Source organism: Mobula birostris, chromosome 16 (assembly GCF_030028105.1).
Source record: "Mobula birostris isolate sMobBir1 chromosome 16, sMobBir1.hap1, whole genome shotgun sequence".
Taxonomy (NCBI): Eukaryota; Metazoa; Chordata; class Chondrichthyes; order Myliobatiformes; family Myliobatidae; genus Mobula; species Mobula birostris.
Genome location: NC_092385.1, coordinates 58,747,147 through 58,767,467, shown reverse-complemented (window position 1 = coordinate 58,767,467; position 20,321 = coordinate 58,747,147). Strand labels below are relative to the sequence as shown.

General features: G+C 36.4%; 1 protein-coding gene across 1 annotated transcript in view; it reads left to right on the top strand.

The window, feature by feature from the left end:
• The first annotated feature begins 44 nt into the window (after positions 1 to 44).
• The window catches only part of nprl2 (NPR2 like, GATOR1 complex subunit), a 54,118-nt gene continuing 33,841 nt past the window's right edge, over positions 45 to 20,321 (top strand). Inside the window, exons 1-4 of the mRNA XM_072280711.1 lie at positions 45 to 196; positions 11,017 to 11,108; positions 18,304 to 18,472; positions 19,053 to 19,161. Of these exons, the coding sequence (XP_072136812.1) occupies positions 125 to 196; positions 11,017 to 11,108; positions 18,304 to 18,472; positions 19,053 to 19,161 (442 nt within the window). The 5' untranslated portion in view covers positions 45 to 124. The remainder of the gene's footprint in view (positions 197 to 11,016; positions 11,109 to 18,303; positions 18,473 to 19,052; positions 19,162 to 20,321) is intronic.

The following is a 20,321-nucleotide window of genomic DNA, read 5'->3' as shown; positions in this document are numbered from 1 at the left end:
TACGTCGTACGTCTTGAAGGCTGGTGACGTCGGGGGGTGGGGGGGAGAAGTGCTGTGTGGAGGCGCGAGCCCGGCAGGCTTCGGCCTTTGATGGAAGAGGAGGAGCCCGGCCTCAGGCGGGGTCATGGGTAGTAGGATCGAATGCGTGTTTTTCAGCGAGTTTCACCCGACCCTCGGTCCGAAAATCACCTTCCAGGTACAGGAGAGCACGGATAATTAGTGCCAGACTCTTGTCCCATGCAGCGAGATACCTGCGGTTGCTCACTCAGCCGGGTGGGTTCCGAGGCTGAGGTGTGTGTCTTGCATTAACACACAGGGCGAGTTGGCCATTTGAATCGCCCTTCAGCAATTAAACTTCCTCAGCTCTCTGGAGTAGAGAATTCAAAAAATTCACCATTAGGAGGGAGGAAATTCCATTTCAATGTTTGGTAGTCTACCCTGATCTTGGGACTGGCTTAAGCAAGGGAAGCATTTTCCTTGCATCTTCTCTGTTAGAACTGTGTATCCTTCAATGTTCTTTAGTCAATAAGTACATGCAGATTCCATTAAGTAGATCAGTATTATCACTTATTCCTGCAGTGCACTCATCATCTACTGATAGTAAGGCATTCAGGCGCTCACATTTTCTAATAAAAATAATGGCAGCGTGACCATTTGATTTCTGAGCCCACGTGTTAGCCTTGTTGGATCTGGAGATAATATTGTCTGGAAGTCAAGAATGAGGTGCAAATCTTATGGTTACTGCCATTTTATTGGATGTTCAGGTTGGATGAATCAACCAGTGTGAGCAAGGCAAGTAACAAACTACTGGAGACCTTGTATTCTTTCTTTATACTACAAATTAATGTAAGCTGATTAGATAAGGGAGTGTTCTGTGATTTTAAAAAACACAGTTCTGTGAACAACAATCTTGAGTAATGCTTTCATCTCAGGTTTACAGACAAATTTAAAGATCTACTAAACATTTGCAAACAGGTGCTTTCAGCAGTGTGTACAAGGACACTCAGGCCTCTTCGAACATCAATTTTTTTTAAACTTAAATTTAAATTAAACTTAAATTTTTTTTCAAACTTAAGTGGATATTCTTCATTATACTCAAGCAATCATGTTGTTTCACAATCTTACAGTTTGTATATGCCTGATTAATGTCTCTTTGCAATCTTTACTATCTCAATCCCACTTAATTCCAAGACATTGGAACATTTGGAAGATATTCAGTCCCTTCAATTAAATTGTCCACTTACATTGTAAATACTTGTGCCCACAACTTGATCGTACAGTTTAATAGTACAACACTAGTCATAGACTCTTAGTCCGAGAAGGTCTTTTGTATTCCTACTCTTTGTTTCTGTGTTAATTGTCTTTCAATCCAGGTGGAATACTCTTGACAGTTTAACAGCCTCCTACCTGATACTCTTGAAATTATTTTAAAAATTCAATGATTTCCCCTCATGTATCCTACTAGATAAAGTGGATGAGCTTGAGGCTCAGTTGGAAATTGGCAAGTATGATGTTGTGGGAATAACAGAGACATGGCTACAAGAGGACCAGGGCTGGGAAATGAATATTCAGGGATATACATCCTATTGAAAGGACAGACAGGTGGGCAGAGGGAGTGGAGTGGCTCTGTTGGTGAGGAATGAAACTCAGTCCCTTGCGAGGGGAGACATAGAATCAGGAGATGTAGAGTCAGTATGGATAGAACTGAGAAATTGTAAGGGCGAAAAGACCCTGATGGGAGTTATCTACAGGCCCCCAAACAGTAGCCTGGATATAGGGTGCAAGTTAAATCAAGAGCTAAAATTGGCATGTTGCAAAGGTAATTCTGCGGTTGTTATGGGGGATTTCAACATGCAGGTAGACTGGGAAAATCAGGTTGGTACTGGACCCCAAGAAAGGGAGTTTGTGGAATGCCTCAGAGATGGATTCTTAGAGCAGCTTGTATTAGAGCCTACCAGGGAGAAGGCAATTCTAGATTTAGTGTTGTGTAATGAGTCAGATTTGATAAGGGAACTCGAGGTGAAGGAGCCATTAGGAGGTAGGGACCATAATATGATAAGTTTTAATCTACAATTTGAGAGGGAGAAGGGAAGATTGGAAGTGTCAGTATTACAGTTGAACAAAGGGGACTATGGACACATGAGGGAGGAGCTGGCCAAAGTTGACTGGAAAGATACCCTCGCAGGGATGACAGTGGAACAACAATGGCAGGTATTTCTGGGAATAATAATACAGAAGGTGCAGGATCAGTTCATTCCAAAGAGGAAGAAAGATTCTGAAGGGAGTAAGGAGCGACCATGGCTGACAAGGGAAGTCAAGAACAGTATAAAAATAAAAGAGAGGAAGTATAACATAGCAAGGATGAGAGGGAAGCCAGAGGATTGGGAGACTTTTAAGGAGCAACAGAAAATAACTAAAAAGGCAACGGGGGGGGGGAAAGATGAGGTACGAAGGTAAGCTAGCCAAAAATATAAAGGAGAATAGTAAAAGCTTCTTTAGGCTTGTGAAGAGGAAAAAATTAGTTAAGACCAAAGTTGGGCCCTTGAAGACAGAAACGGGTGAAATTATTATGAGGAACAAGGAAATGGCAGACGAGCTGAACAGGTACTTTGGATCTGTCTTCACTAGGGAAGACACAAACAATCTCCCAGATGTGATAGTGGCCAGAGGACCTAGGGTAACAGAGGAACTGAGAGAAATTCGCATCAGACAAAAAAATGGTATTGGGTAAACTGATGGGACTGAAGGTTGATAAGTCCCCAGGGCCTGATGGTCTGCATCCCAGGGTACTTAAGGAGGTGGCTCTAGAAATCGTGGACGCATTAGTAATCATTTTCCAATGTTCTATAGTTTAGGATCAGTTCCTGCGGATTGGAGGGTAGCTAATATTATCCCACTTTTTAAGAAAGGCGGGAGAGAGAAAGCAGGCAATTATAGACCAGTTAGTCTGACATCAGTGGTGGGGAAGCTGCTGGAATCAATTATAAAACATATAATAGCTGTATATTTGGATAGCAGTGGCAGGATAGGTCTGAGTCAACATGGATTTACAAAGGGGAAATCATGCTTGACTAATATTCTGGAATTTTTTAAGAATGTAACTAGGAAAATGGACATGGGAAAGCCAGTGGATGTAGTGTACCTGGACTTTCAGAAAGCCTTTGATAAGGTCCCACATAGGAGGTTAGTGTGCAAAATTAGAGCAAATGGTATTGGGGGTAGGGTACTGACATGGATAGAAAATTGGTTGGCAGACAAGAAACAAAGAGTAGGGATTAATGGGTCCTTTTCAGGCAGTGACTAGTGGGGTACCACAAGGCTCAGTGCTGGGACCGCAGCTATTTACAATATACATTAATGATTTAGATGAAGGGATTAAAAGTAAGATTAGCAAATTTGCAGATGACAAAAAGCTGGGTGGCAGTGTGAAATGTGAGGAGGATATTATGAGAATGCAGGGTGACTAGGACAGGTTGGGTGAGTGGGCAGATGCAGTTTAATGTGGATAAATGTGAGGTAATCCACTTTGGTGGCAAGAACAGGAAGACAAATTACTACCTGAATGGTGTCAAGTTAGGAAAAAGGGAAGTACAACAAGATCTAGGTGTCTTTGTTCATCAGTCACTGAAAGTAAGCATACAGGTACAGCAGGCAGTGAAGAAAGCTAATGGCATGTTGGTCTTCATAACAAGGGGAGTTGAGTATAGGAGCAAAGAGGTCCTTCTGTAGTTGTACAGGGCCCTGGTGAGACCACACCTGGAATATTGTGTACAGTTTTGGTCTCCAAATTTGAGGAAGGACATTCTAGCTATTGAGTAGGTTCACGAGGTTAATTCCCGGGATGGCAGGACTGTCATATGTTGAAAGATTGGAGCGACTGCGGTTGCATACACTGGAATTTAGAAGGATGAGAGGGGATCTTATTGAAACATGTAAGATTATTAAAGGATTGGACACGCTAGAGGCAGGAAACATGTTGCCGATGTTGGGGGAGTCCAGAACCAGAGGCCACAGTTAAAGAATAAGGGGTAGACAATTTAGAACAGAGTTGAGGAAAAACTTTTTCACACAGACGGTTGTGGTCCTGTGGAATGCTCTGCCTCAGAAGGCAGTGGAGGCCAATTCTCTGGATTCTTTCAAAAAAGAGTTAGATAGAGCTCTTAAAGATAGCGGAGTGAAGGGATATGGGGAGAAGGCAGGAACAGGGTACTGACTGTGGATGATCAGCCGTGATCACAGTGAATGATGGTGCTGGCTGGAAGGGCTGAATGGCCTACTCCTGCACCTATTGTCTATTGTCTAGATGTATCCTTGAAAAGTCTCCTTATGGGTTAGTGGAAAATGATTTCCTTTTCAAAAATCTATCTTGGTCCTACTCATCATTACTTTCTAGGTGACATTAAATCCATTCTTATAGATTCCAGCATTTTCTGTACTAATGTCCAAGAACTTACAGAACTTTGGAAAATAATACCCTTAGTATTTATTACTTTCAGACTGATTACTAGATTTATGAATATTTTGTTTCCTTATTTGTGCTGGATCTTTGTTTCTTCATTGAGGCAAAATATTTGCTTAATTCCTCTGCTATTTATGTTTTCGCCATTATCTTTTTCTGTTTCTGACTGCAAACAGCTGTATCTCTAAACAAATAACAAACATTGTATTTATTTAGAGATACAGTGCAGAGTAGGCCCTTCTGACTCTTTGAATTTAGCTCTAGCCTAATCACGGGGCAATTTACAAGGGGCAATTTACAATGACCAATTAACCTACTAACCAGTACATCTTTGGACTGTGGAAGGAAACTGCAGGACCCAGGGAAAACCCATACAGACTCTTTACGGATGATGTCAGAACTGAACTCTGAACTCTGATGTCCGAGCTGTAGTAGTGTTGCGTTAATCGCTATGCTACCGTGGCACCCTCCTGTATAAAATGTTATTTTTTTAATTACAGGCCTGGTTGCTTCATAGTCAGGTTTAATTTTGTTTTTATTCACATTCATTTAATTGAAGTCAAATATCCCAGCTTGGGTTGTGTTATTCAAGCTCATACAGCTCGTCCTGCCCATTGGATACCTGTCCATTGATTTATCAAGTGTTGGACATCAGCTGTGGAGAGAGATACAGAGTTTACATTTCAGAATGAAGACTTTGATGTGTCTGTCACCCATGTTTCATCAACCTAAGTGCTAATTGTGTTTCTTTTCTTTTCAAATCTTTTTATTGTTATATTATACAAAAGAAATAACACGAGTACATTGAAGTAACAGCACTTACAATGTCTCAAAAAAGACATTACCTTAAAGATTGAAAAAAATGTGAAAACAAAAAAAGCCTACTAAGCAGAAAAAGTGAGGGAAAAAAACCATTAGGCGTACAACCCCAGAGCCATGCATCATAGAAAAAGCTTCTAAAAATAAACGTCAAACCACCAGCAAGAAAAGAAAATATACCAAAAAATTTACAATTAGGTCGTTCGAAAAATCTATCAATTAGCTCAAATGATAATAACGAGCAAATGAGCCCCATCTTTTCATAAAATCAGATAAAGGTTCAAAGGTTCGACTTCTAATTTTCTCCAAACTAAGACATAGCATCACTTGAGAGAACCATTGTGACAAAGTGGGAGCTGTTGTATCCTTCCACTTCAACGAAATGGTCCTCCTAGCTATTAATGTAACAAATGCAATAACATGTTGGTCAGACACAGAAATACCATGAATATTTTGAGGAATTATTCCAAAAAGCACAGTTAATTTATTAGGTTGTAGATTAATTTTAAGTGCTTTAGAAATTGTTGAAAAAACTGACTTCCAGAACTGTGCCAATGTAGAACAAGACCAAAACATATGTGTCAGTGTAGCTATCTCAGTTTTACATCTATCACAATAACTATCAACATTAGAAAGGATTTTTAAAGTCTCTCCTTCGTCAAATGATAACGATGTACAATTTTAAATTGTCAATGAATGGCTAGCACAGATTGAAGAAGAGTTAACCAACTTCAAAATCCACATCCAGTCCTCCGTCATAGAAGTCAAATTGAGTTCCTTTTCCCAATCCTGTTTAATCTTAGATAAAGGATGCTTATCCCATCGTAATAATAAATTATAAATTCTTCCAATAGAACCCTTGATCAAGGGATTCATGCTCATAATAGTATCTAACAGGTCAGCCTCCAATATGTAAGGAAAATTACTTAAATATTTTTGTAAAAAATGTCTAACTTGAAGGTATTGCAGAAAGTGTGAGTATGAAAGAGAATAGTTATGAATTAATTTTGTTCAAAAGACATCAATCTATCTTCTTTAAATAAATCGAAAAAAGAATTAATACCTTTATTTTTCCGAAGTAAAAAAATTGGATCACTCAAAGAAGGCTTAAAAAAGTAATTTTGATAAATTAAACTACAAAGTTTAAATTTTTTAAGATTAAAAAGATTGCGGAACTGGAGCCAAATTTGTAAAGAATACTTAATCACAGGATACATGTTTAAATTAGCAACTTTAGCTAATTGTATAGGTAAAGCAGCTCCCAATAACGAGGTTAAATAAAACTGTTTTACAACTTTCAGTTCCAGGTCTACCTAAATTGGCCGATCACTCTTATCAACCCGATATAACTAAAAAGACATGTATCGCACATTAACAGCCCAATAAAAGACTTCCATCCTTTTTCAATTTTTGTAAGTGACATTTACTAATTCTTGGTCTTTTATTATTCCAAATAAAAGGTAAAATAATAGAATCAATCCAATCAAAAAACTTCCTTGTCAAAAAAGTAGGGATATTCTGAAATAAATATAAAAATTTTGGTAAAATCTTCATTTTAACTATATGAATACGACCAACAAGTGAAAATGTAAGTGGACTCCATCTACTAAATAAATACTTCATAGAGTCTACTAAAGGAACAAAGTTGGCTTTATAAAGATCCTTATATTTTTTAGTAATTATAATACCTAAGTATCTAAAAGAGTCCGTGACTTTAAAAAGAGTGTTATCATGTATAGAGTCAGAATCTTTTAAAGGAAACAATTCACTTTTACTGAAATTTACTGAAAAATCTCCAAATTCATTGAATAATTTTAGCAAGGCAGGAATAGATTCGTCAGGATTAGATATATAAACCAATAAATCGTCAGCGTAAAGAGAGATCTTATGCATGGTCTCATTCATAAAAGTCCCATGGATATTTTTAGCCTCACAAAGAGCAATAGCAAGGGGTTCTAATATTAAATTAAACAACATTTTTTCAATGCTATATGTTGGAAATGTTTAAGGATTCTTTTGTGAAAGGTGACTTACCCTCTACTTTTTATGAGGCTTCTATTTCTTTAATTCTTAAAAAAAGATAAAGATCCCACTGACTGTGCTTCATATAGACCTATTTCATTACTGAATGTCGACACTAAGATTCTGTCAAAGATAATGGCCAATCGGTTGGAGAATATTTTGGGTAAAATTATTTTTAGAGATCAAACAGGCTTTATAAAGGGTCGCTATTCTTTTTCAAATGTTCAGAGACTATTTAACATTATGTATTTGTCCTCTTTTAAAACTCCACAATGTGTTGTACCTTTGGATGCTGAAAAAGTGTTTGATCGAGTCGAATGGAAATATTTAATGTTTTAGAGAAATTTGGCTTTGGTGCTAATTTTAATAGTTGGATTAAAATGATATGTAAAGCCCCTATTGCTACTGTTGTCACTAACAATTGTCGGTCTCCTTTTTTTTCAGCTTTCACGGGGACAAGGCAAGGCTGTCCATTAAGTCCTTTGCTGTTTAGTTTAATATTAGAACCCCTTGCTAATTCTGTTTCTAATGCTACTTGACCAAATTTCAAAAATGACAATAACAGTTGGGGTATTTTTAAAAACGCAAACACGAGGAAATCTGCAGATGCTGGAATTTCAAGCAACACACATAAAAATTGCTGGTGAATGCAGCAGGCCAAACAGCATCTCTAGGAAGAGGTGCAGTCGACGTTTCGGGCTGAGACCCTTCGTCAGGACTCCTGATGAAGTGTCTTGGCCCGAAACGTCAACAGTACCTCTTCCTAGAGATGCTGCCTGGCCTGCTGCGTTCACCAGCAATTTTCATGTGTGTTGGGGTATTTTTATTTTGTTTTCTCAATGTGGAAGAGATTTCTTAATTTTTATCATGAATTTTATAATTAAAATTGTAAAAGCAATCTTTCTGTCTGCTTTTCAACTTCGCAATAGTCATATTTAGTTGAATTCCATTCTCTCGTATCTATTTGGACAAAAAAAGCATCTTACACAGTTTTATTGCCTTTATAACAAAATAACCTGTCATTATTGCTTTGTAAGAAATATAGGCACCATAGCAAAGTCATTGAAGTCTATTCAATCTGTTTAAATTATGTAAATTGTGAGAATTGTTGGTCCGAAAAACAGGGAGGCTTATCTGCTCTATTTGGAAATAGTGCTATTGATTACTACCAGATGGGGCTTTTTTAATAGATCGAGTCAACAGTTTATCACTCCCTTGTGCAAAGCTGTATTTGTACTTATGATTAGATGCAAACTGTCAGCAAACTATCAGGTCAGCAGAGAAGGTCATAAGCTGCAGACTGTCATCACTATAGGACTTGTATCTATTCAGGACAAAGGAAGCAGACAAGAAAAATCAATGTGGACACTAACCAACATACAAGCTGCCTTTTCCAAAAGCTCTCTTAACACCATCTTAAAAGTTTCTACCACCAGACAGTTAATCTGATCAACTATTCTCATTTGCCCCCAACCATCCCCCTTTCTCTATTACCTCTGTCATTGTACTGTACTGTAAATACTTTAAACCACTTTTTATAATGCTGTTTACATTATATATACATTTTCTTCTATATCCATACTTTAACCTCTAAATTTATTTTTATGTAATTTTTTGTTGTTTTTAATTGTTGAATGAATGTCCTTTTTGTTGCATGTCACACCCTGACCAATACACCACAGCTAATTCCTAATGTATATGACAAATAAATTTGATCCTTGATGCAGGGAGAGATGATGACCATAATGATTTAGAGGCAAGAGTGGAGAATCTCAGTTGTAGAACAACGGTGTGATGCTTTTACAGCTCAGGACTTTTTGGAGTTCAGTTCTGGCGCTGTTCTGTAACGGGTCTGTACATCCTTCTGCTGGAGTGCATGGGTTTCCTCCCTCAGTCCAAAGATGTACTGGGTTGGTTAATTGATTTTTGTAAATTGCCCTGTGGTTAAGTTAGAGTTAATTGGGTTGTAAGGGGTTTCTGGAAGGGCCTGCTCTGCTGTATCGCTAAATAAATAAAACAAATCATTGGATGTATAAGCTTCATTCCTTTAAGCAACGCTAGTGATTGTTTAATGGGTTTACCACTACTGGTACAGTTTTGGTTTTGTAATTCCAGTCTGACCTATGCATATGTACAGAGATTTCTTTCACTTTGCCATCTACAATGTGAGATCAGAGCATTATAATCTTACATGAATCTAAGATTTGATCAGTTTGTTACTGATGGTAATGAGGTCTGTCTTTTCATTATTAGTTGTTTTGCCTTCCAAAATACATGCATCAATGCTTCAAAGCACAATAATCTTCCTACAGACCCCACACCCCCACTATCTATAGTATTTGGTATCCCTTGAAGGCTCTAGAGAGGTACTGCCTTGTGAAATAAAGTAACCCAGATGACTACCCTATTCTCTTGCCGATCCTCTTAACCGGGCAGCTTCAGTAGGGAGTAATTTTGGCAGTCTACTTGTGCACTAACTCACTGTTCATTGTGCTGATTCTATCAGTAAATGAACTGCTACTAATTCATCTCCCTGTTTGAGCTGTTCATGGTATGAGTTACAACATTGTGGCCCTGACAAGCACCTGCTGAGGTAGGATGACAACATCACTACCTAGTTATACCTTTATACCATGGTGGCTGTAATCACCAAACTGCGCCTGATTGTCTGCCTCGTGTCCAGGCATTTCTTTCTCAGTTTGCCTCAAGGTAATGCTAGTATTTTAACATTTTCATTCTCTGCTGCCAACTAAATACCATAACACATTTTTGATATACTTTAAATTATTTCTTCCTTCTGTGTGTTATTTTATCCTGACTGATTTTAACTGCCATTTTCATCCATCATTCTTATTTCCTGTTTCATTTTCCAGCTTTTCATCCAAGCTGGTTCCCTGAGCTTGCTAACCTGGTTTATCTTTTTCTGTCATTTATTGATAAGACTACCTTCGATCACTTCCTTTTATTGTTCTCCATCAACATTTCCTTCCCCCACCTAAATCTTTACCTGCCACTGAGAAAACAACTTCATAGCTCTCTTCTGGATTTTCCTCAATATTCAACCTGTATTCCTTTTTTGATGTATCCTTAAAACTTATGTCTAAGCCTTCAGTTATCTGCTCTAGTATCCCATATAGTTCAATGTCAAATTTTCTTTATAATTTTTCTATGTTTTTGGAAAATTTTAAAGATTTAAGTTATTTACAGTCGACATTTCAGACTAAGGCTCTTCATCAGGACTGATGAAGGGTCTCTGCCCAAAACATTGAAGGTTTATTCCTCTCCATCGTTGCTACCTGACCTGCTGAGTTCCTCCAACATTTTCTGTTTGTTCTGGATTTCCAGCATCTGCAGAATCTCTTGTGGTTATTAGTTAATTACTGTTTGGTTGCCTTGTTTAGTAAAATAACAAGATGCTGAGTTGAGAACATTGAATTCAACCTTTAGTGTTAAAGGTTGTTTTCCCCTTTATTATAATAGCAGTACCGACATATCAGTGTGAGTACTAGCTGTAATTAATTTATACTGAGAGCTTCAGCACAGAATTACTGTGCCAGTTAAGATTTTCGTTTCAACGTAAAGTATGGTAGTTCATTCACTTCAGCTTATTTATGAGGTGACCTGTTACTTAGTGACTTCTAAGAATTTATGGATCAGTAAAATCTTGCAACCCTTACCTGTCCAGTCTTTCTATGAATCACTAATATCTATTACAGGTACCTGAGGAGTATATCTCAAGAGAATTATTTGATACGGTCCAAGTCTACATCATAACAAAGCCAGAGTTACAGAACAAACTCATTACTGTGTAAGTGATATAATCCTTTGTATACTCATACATATTTTTATATAACTGTTCATTTGTGTATTAGGAGTTGTATTATGATCTGGAACTTATGGTTGTACAAGATCCAGTTTGATTTTGGAACTGCTTTGTAACAGCGAAAAAGAATGCTGTTAAAATCATAACATGGTAGAATGAGAACATTCTAGATTTTGTGATGGTACTGGCTCTTTGAAAAAACAACCTAATTAATCCCACTTCTCTGCTTTTTCTCCATTATTTTTTAAGCTGCTCCTTTTCGGTTTCATATCCCCTTCTATAAAAATTACTTTTAATTTTAATTACACTGTCCTTTAAAGCAGAATAGTCCAGATCACAACAACTCATTTCATGGAAGAAAATCTCTTCATCTTCAAGAGCACAGAAGTAGAAAGTTTGTATTTACACACTTCACCAACAATGCTAGCTGGATATGCCTGTAAAGGCTCTGGTATCTTAAGAGATGCACAATTATTCTAAGGCACTAGCACCGAATTAAAGTCAGTTTGTATAATAAAGATAAGATTTGAATTTATTTGGTGCCTGTCAGAACCTTAGTATGTTCCCAATGCGCTTTGTTCAACAACTGCGTAAGAGAATAAAAAATAAGGAATAGGCATAACAGTTCCTTTTTCTTTTTAAATCTTTTTATTAATTATTATTGAAAATCAACAACAGAAAAAAATACAGCAAAATAATCAAGGTAACATATCCATATGTAGAGTAAAAGTTAAACTATCAACCAGGCTGAACAGTATATCAATAATAATCAAAAACAAAGTATTAAAGCTTTTTTTTATGGAAAAAAAGGAAAGAAAGAAAAAAAGAACCCCATCTAACTAAAACAGAGAAAACCCCTAATAACTAAAAAGAAGGGGGGAAAAAACCCATTTGGAGCACAAACCTGGAGCTATGCGCCATACAAGCTTCCATAAAAAAAGACGTCAAACCGCCAACCAAATTCATATAACCAAGCATCAGAAAAGGACCATCTTTATTAACTCAAGTCAAATGATAATAATGGCAAAAAAACCCCACCTTTTCTCAAAGTCAAATTTAGGATCAAGAGTTCGACTTCTAATTTTTTCCAAACTAAGACATAATATCACCTGAGAGAACCATTGTATCAAAGTGGGAGCAGAGGCATCTTTCCATTTTAATAAAATAGCCCTTCTAACCAATAATGTGACAAATGCAATTACATATTGGTCAGATATAGAAATACCGTGAATATGTTGAGGAATTATACCAAACAAAACTGTCAATTTATTAGGTTGTAAATTGATTCTTAAAGCTTTAGAGATTATAGAAAAAATAGATTTCCAAAATTGTTTCAATACAGAACACGACCAAAACATATGTGTCAATGTAGCTATCTCAGTTTTGCATCTATCACACTAACTATTTACATTAGGAAATATTTTAGATAATTTCTCCTTCGTCAAATAATAACGATGTACAATTTTAAATTGAATTAGAGAATGACTGGCACAAATCGAAGAAGAGTTAACCAGCTTCAAAATTCGCAACTAATCCTCTGTTATCAAGGTCATATTAAGCTCTCTTTCCCAATCTTGCTTGATCTTAAGTAAAGGATAATTGTCCTGTTGTAATATTAAATTATTAATTTTCCCAATAAAGCCTTTCACTAAAGGATTCATTTTTAAAATAATGTCCAACAGGTCAGAATCTTGTATATATGGAAAATTGCTTAAATATTCTTGTAAAAAATGTCTGACCTGAAGATATTGCAAAAAATGTGAATATGAGAGAGAGTATTTAGTTACTAATTTCTCAAAGGACATCAATCGACCTTCTTGAAACAAGTCCATAAAGGAAAAAATTCCTTTACCCTCCAAAGAGAAGAGGTAGGATCATTAAGTGAAGGTTTAAATAAATAGTTTTGATAAATTAAACTAAAAAGGTTTTTTTTAAGATTAAAAAACTTATGAAATTGATACCAAATTTGTAATGATTGATTAATCATAGGATTTATATTTAAAATAGAAATTTTTGCTAATTGTACAAGTAAAGGAGCTCCTAATAACAAAGCTAAATGAAATTGTTTCACAGTTTTCAATTCCAAGTCAACCCAAGATGGTCATTCCTTTTTATCGGTCCAATATGACCAAGAACACGCATAACGTATATTAACCGCCCAATAATACATTCTTAAATCAGGCAAAGTAAGACCTCCATCCTTTTTTAATTTTTGTAAATGACATTTTTCCAATTCTTGGTCTTTTATTATTCCAAACAAAAGAAGAAATAATGGAATCAACTTGATCAAAAAACTTCTTAGTTAGAAAAATAGGAATGTTTTGAAATACATATAAAAATTTTGGTAAAATCATCATTTTAACTGCATGAATTGGACCTACTAAGGAAAGTGTAAGTGGATTCCATCTAGAAAAAAGTTGCTTCATAAAATCCACTAAGGGAACTAAATTAGCTCTATAAAGGTCTTCATAATTCTTAGTAATGGTAATACCTAAATATGTAAAAGAATCTGTAACTTTTAAAGGAATGTTATCATATATAGAAGCAGAATCATTTAAAGGAAATAATTCACTTTTATGCAGGTTTAATTTATATCCTGAAAACAATCCAAATTCATTTAATAATTTCAATAAGCTAGGAATAGATTCTTCGGGATTGGAAATATAAACCAAAAGATCATCTGCATAAAGGGAGATCATTTATAAAAAATTCCTTGAATATTTTTAGCTTCACGAAGTGCAATAGCCAAAAGTTCTATAATAGAGGACTTAACGGACATCCTTGTCTCGTGCCCCGAGAAAGTTAGAAAAAGGGGGATCTACAGTTATTAGTGATAACAGTGGCAATAGGGCTTTTATATATTAATCTAATCTATTTATTAAAATTAGTACCAAAGCCAAATTTCTCTAAAGCTTTAAATAGATATTTCCATTCAACTCTATCAAATGCCTTTCTAGCATCTAGAGAAACAACACATTGGGGAGTCATAGAGAGGGATGAGTATATAATATTTAAGAATCTCCGAGTATTAGAGAAAGAATAACGGCGGTTTGATCCTGAGAAATAATTTTAGCTAGTATATTCTCCATCCAAGTAGCCATTATTTTTGAAAGAATTTTGGCATCCATATTTAATAATGAAATAGTTCTATATGAAGCACAATCAGTAGGATCTTTATCTTTCTTAAGGATTAAAGAAATAGAAGCTTCATAAAATGTGGAAGGTAACTCTCCTAACATAAAAGAATCTTTAAGCATTTCCAACATATAAGGAGTAAGCAAATGTTCAAATTTTTTTATAAAATCCTACAGTAAAACCATCCAATCCAGGAGCTTTACCAGATTGCATTGAAAGAATAGCTTTCTGAATTTCTCTTTCAGTAAAAGGAGCATCAAGAATTTGCTGATCTTCAACAGATATTCTAAGAAAATCAATCTTTTGTAAAAAGGCATACATATTAGAAGGGTCAGCTGGAAACTGAGATTTATAGAGTTCACTGTAACAGTCTTGAAAAATTTTATTAATATCTTCATAATTACAAGCTAAACTACCATCTCTCTTACAAATTTTTAAAATTTGTCTTTTAGCTCTAACTGCTTTAAGTTGAGATGCTAATAGCTTGTTACTTTTATCTCCAGACATATAAAATTGACTTTTTAATTTAAGCAAATTTCTTTCAATCGGATAAGTTAATAGTAAATTATATTGAGATTGAAGTTCAACCCTTTGTTTAAATAAATCAACATTAGGAGAAACTGCATAAGTATTATCTAGATCTTTAACTAGTTTGGAAATTCTACTAATTCTATTTTTGTCTGTTTCTTAAGTTTAGCCAAATAAGATATTATCTGACCTCGCAAATATGCTTTGAGTATATCCCATATAATCAATTTTGAAACATCTTCCGTATTATTAAAAAGAAAGAAATCTTTTATCTGAATCTCTATAAATTTAACAAAGCCTGAACTTTGTAATGAATTTTCTAGAAAGCGCCAAGGCAAGTTTACATTACTAACATCATTTAACTCAAAAGTTAAACTTAAAGGTGCATGATCCGAGACAGCAATAGCATCATATTCACATTTCTGGACTTTGGACAAAAATCGGAAATCAGCTATAAAATAATCAATTCTCAAATATTTATTATGAACATGTGAATAAAAAGAATAATCTCTGTCATTAGGATGTAAATTTCTCCAGATTCCTATCAAACCATAATCAGTTAAAAAGGAATTAATAAGTGTTGCCGAACGACTCAGAAGCTGCTGATTGGTTGAACTTTTGTCAATCAAAGGATTTAAACAACAGTTGAAGTCACCTCCCATCAGCAGCATATACTCATTTAAGTCTGGTAATAAACCAAATATATTTTTTAAAAAAGAAGGATCATCTACATTAGGTCCGTATAGATTAACCAGGACAATTTTTCTATTACAAATTGTTCCTTTAATAATTAAAAATCTACCATTATTACCTGAAACAATTTTTTCTTGAATAAATAAAATATTAGATTTAATAAAAATAGATACTCCCTTTGTTTTATTTTGACATGTAGCATGATATTGAAGGCCCTTCCATGTTTTAAAAAATCTATTTTGATTGCCCGTTCTGATACGCGTTTCTTGAGCAGAAATTATATCGGGCTGGAATCGATTAATAACTTTAAATGTCTTCTTTCGCTTAATAGGGTGATTCCAGCCACGTACATTCCAACTAATAACGTTTATCTGTTTAAATACTATTGGATTTTATTCTGAACACGACAATACACGCATACCATCGCGGGCTAATCAAAGATGGCAGTGATGAATATAACCAAATAGAAAACACGCATGCTCCGGAACTCCATAATGAGAAAAAATACAAAAAGTGTGTGTGAAAAAAAGTACCACAATAAACCCCAAAATACAAAAATACCCCCAAACATTCCACCATCCCCAAGGAAGAAAATCCGGCGAAAGAAAGAAAAAGCCGGAACGCATCCCCAAGAAAAGAGACATAAGAACGGAGTTCCGCGTGCCGCTCAGTTTAAATAATAATTAAAAGTTTTTTCTCCCAATTCCCCCCTCCCCCTTACAAAGAAAATACGCAACCTTAAGATTGAAAGAAAGCCCAGCAAAGAAAAAAATGTTTATACTTAATCAATGAAAATAAGCTAAAGGAATACAACAACAGTCCAAAGACGCCAAAACAATGCTATTAACCCAAACAGTTTAATCTCTAAAGAGAGAAAAGCAGCACCATTATTCTTTAACTTACTACTTTATTTAACAAAAGAATTAAAGCTGATTATCTATTACCAAACACTCCAAAAAAATAAGAAAAAAATCTATATAAACTGCAAGCAACCTATCACTTAATTAATAAAGAAAAAGAAAAATAGAAACAGATAATCAAACCAGTTCACAACCTATCCGCTGTATTAATTCACTCCGTGTACTAAACAGCCTTCAAAAAAAAAATCATTCTTTAATCAAACCAAGAAGACCACCTCTTCTTTAAGTAATCCATCGATCAAAAGATAGCTTCAGCATACCTAGGTCTTCAAAACCTGTTTTCTTTCGGAGAATTATTCAGAGACTCTAATATCTTTCATACATCAGACGATTCCACAATAGAATTGACAAAATCCAATGCCGCTTGGGGATCCAAGAAGACACAAGGAGTAGAGTCTTTAGGAAATAGCCTTAGTTTCGCTGGATATCTCAGGGATGGAAACAGAGTTTTTTCGTAAGCAATCTTCATGACCGTTACGAATTTAATCTGTTGTTGCATAACTTCCCGTGGATAATCTTCATAAAAATGGATCTCGGAACCATTAAACTTAAAAACTTTGTTTTCTTGCACATTTTATAATTTGGTCTTTAACTTTAAAGCGAAGAAAGTTGACTAAAATTGGTTGAGCTTTACCTGACACAGTAAAAATTCTGTGAGCTCTTTCAATATCGGGAGGCTGAGATAGAATATGCGGGAACAGAGATTGAAACAGATTGGCAAAATAATCCAATAGATCTCCAGATTCTGAGCCTTCCGGAAGACCTAAAATACGAATGTTGTTCCTTCGAGACTTTTCCTCTAAATTGACAATTTTGCGTTGAGCCTGTTCCAATCGGGTTGAAATATCCACAATCTGACATTTCGATTCTTTAAGCTCAGCATTCAGGGAGAGAATATTTTCCTCAATAGTCTGTAAACTCTGTCGGAACGACTTCAACTCAGAAGTGTTATTATCCAGTTTGTTATCGAGATCCATCAACATACGTTCCAAACGCTCAGCCCAGTCAGTCATGTCTTCTGATTTTTCTTTCAGTTTTTCCCTTTCTATTGCTGGGTTCAAAAGGCTGTTTTCCACTTCTTAAAGGATACGACATAATGACCACTATTTCCCTCCAAGATCCAGAAAATAAAAGTTGAAAACTTCAAGGATTAAACTGGGGAAAAGGAGGAATTAAAGGCAGCCACAGAATTTATATGTTACTCCATTGAGCTGCAGGCGGAACTCCCAGGCATAACAGTTCCTAATGCCTTCTCTGCCATTCCTCCCTAATTAGGTGCCTTTTTCAGCCGTTTACATCTTCCGCTTATCACCCGCAGCTTCTTACTTCACTCTCACCCACTTCCACCCACCCCTTCACCTGGTTTCACGTATACTTGCCAGCTTGTACTCCTCCTCCCTCACCTTCTTATTCTGGCTTCTGCTCCATTCCTTTCCAGTCCTGATGAAGGGCCTTTACCTAAAACATCAAATTTATTTGCCTCTATAGAAACTGCCCGATTTGCTGAGTTCTTCCAGCATTTTGTGTGTATTGCTTTGGATTAACAGCATCTGCAGAATCTCTTGTGTTTATGATTTGGAGCCATTCAGTTATGTGGCTCATGAACAAAGCTTTGGTCAAGGTCTTTGGATGCAGTCATTGATGTAATAATAAAATCTTAGCAGCCAGTTTTTGCAGAATGATGTGTAGGAGTAAATTAACTGATATATTTGGTCAGACCCCACTGGGAAGTTGGAGATTACATTGCTTATGAGTGATTGTTTTGCAAACAACACCCCCCATGATAATATGTAATTGCCTTAGAACTGTGTACCGTTCTCAGGCAATTAGACATATGGTAAATGAAAAAAATATTTGTGAACGCTATCTTAATGCTTTTTTAAATTGATTTTTATGCTGAGAAGTACTGCAATGGACAAGAAGCTGATTGGCTGCCCTGTATGCATAGAACATAAGAAATATGTGAGGAATGCACTGCTCTTCAATTTGGGCTTTGTTTGTGATGCGAAAGCCAAGACCTGCTCCTTGGAGCCAATTGTTAAAAAACTGGCAGGATATCTCACTACACTGGAGGTAAGGACTAGAGGAAAGACAAAAAAAAATCACCTTTTAAAATATTCTGTTTAATTCTTTCACACTTCCCAGCAAATGTCCAATTAAGGCAACCTACCTGGATGGATTTGGAAGATTTCATATACATATTTCAACAACTATGTTTGGAACTGGAATGCCCTGTCTAAAAGCACTGTAAACATTTTTGTTATTACTAATGCTGCTTTGTAATGGGAAATTTAGAGCACTGTAATGAAGGTCAGAAGTTTCCAAGTGTTTTGTGCAGACGGGCAGTTCTCATGGGTCCATTAAACTATGAGCACTAAACACTATGTTATGATAAGGCTGCAGAATAAACTGAGTACAAATCAAAGTACTTAAAAATGTCTGGAAGCAAGTGGCACACTGGGTTATGCATTGTCATAGTTATGCATTTTCAATGAGGTGAAAATCTCAATGCCATCAGTGAAGTGTCAGTTGTAAAATGGGGAGGAGTTTGAGTCTCAACCCATTGCCATTTTTTCTTTAAATTGATTTTGTCAGGTGCTATTAGGATAGATGAAGCTGCAGAGCATGATCTATATCAGCTTTCTTTTTCTAGCTTGAAAGTGGTTTCATCTCTAATGATGACAGCAAGCAGAAACTGGTCCCACTGATGACCATCATTCTGGAGGATTTGAATGCCCGTGGAGAGTGTTCTCTGCCAATAGGTACGTCCATCTCGGTATTTGAGCTCTTGGAATTTTCTGAGCCCTGCATGTTATGTCTACTTATAAATTATAAAGTAATATTTGGATACAACTATGATTTTTACCAAAATTTGAAATGAATATATCCTGTGGCGGGATTGATCAGTGATGAAGAATGTCAAATGCTTTGATTTTTGTCACCACTCCCTTGCAAGTTGTGCCAAGGGAATGATGAAAAAATTTAGCATATCAACTATGACCAGTCGCTGACCATCAGAGTTCTGGTCCAGCTCACCAATGCCAATACTTACAAAAAGGTTGACTGAAAAGCAAGGATTCTGAAGCAAACAAGAGAAAAATCTGCAGATGCTGGAAATCCAAGCAACACACATGAAATGCTGGAGGGACTCAGCAGGCCAGGCAAAATCTATGGAGAAGAATAAAACGTCGTTGTTTCAGGCAGAGACCCTTCATTAGGACTGGAAAAAAGATGAGAAGCCAAGTTAAGAAGGTGGGGGGAGGGGAGAAAGAAGTTCAACGTGATAGGTGAAACTGGGAAGGGGGAGGGGTGAAGTAAAGAACTGGGAAGTTGATTGGTGAAAAAGATAAAGGGCTGGAGAAGGGTGAATCTGATAGGGGAGGACTGAAGGCCATGGAACAAAAGGAAAGGGGAGGTGATTGGCAGGTAAGGAGATAAGGAGAGAGAAGGAAATGGGAGTGGGGAATGGTAAGGGGGGGCATTACCGGAGGTTTTAGAATCAATGTTCATGCTGTGAGATTGGAGGCCACCCAGACAGAATATAAGGTGTTGTTCCTCCAACCTGAGTGCGGCCTCATTTCAGCAGTATAGAAGGCCTTGACTGACATGTCAGAATGGGAAATGGAATTAAAATGGGTGGCCACTGGGAGATCCCGCTTTTTTGGTGGATGGAGCATAGATGCTTGGTGAAGTTACATCAGGTCTTCACTGATATACAGGAGACCAACCAGGAGCACCGGATACAGTGAACAACCCCCAACAGACTCACAGGTAAAGAGTCACCTTACCTGGAAGGACGGTTTGGAGCCCTGAATGGTAATGAGGGAAGGAGGTGTAAGGGCAGGTGTAGCATTTGTGCCAGGAGGAAGATCAGTGGAGAGGGATGAATGGACATGGGAGTTGCGTAGGGAGCAATCCCTGT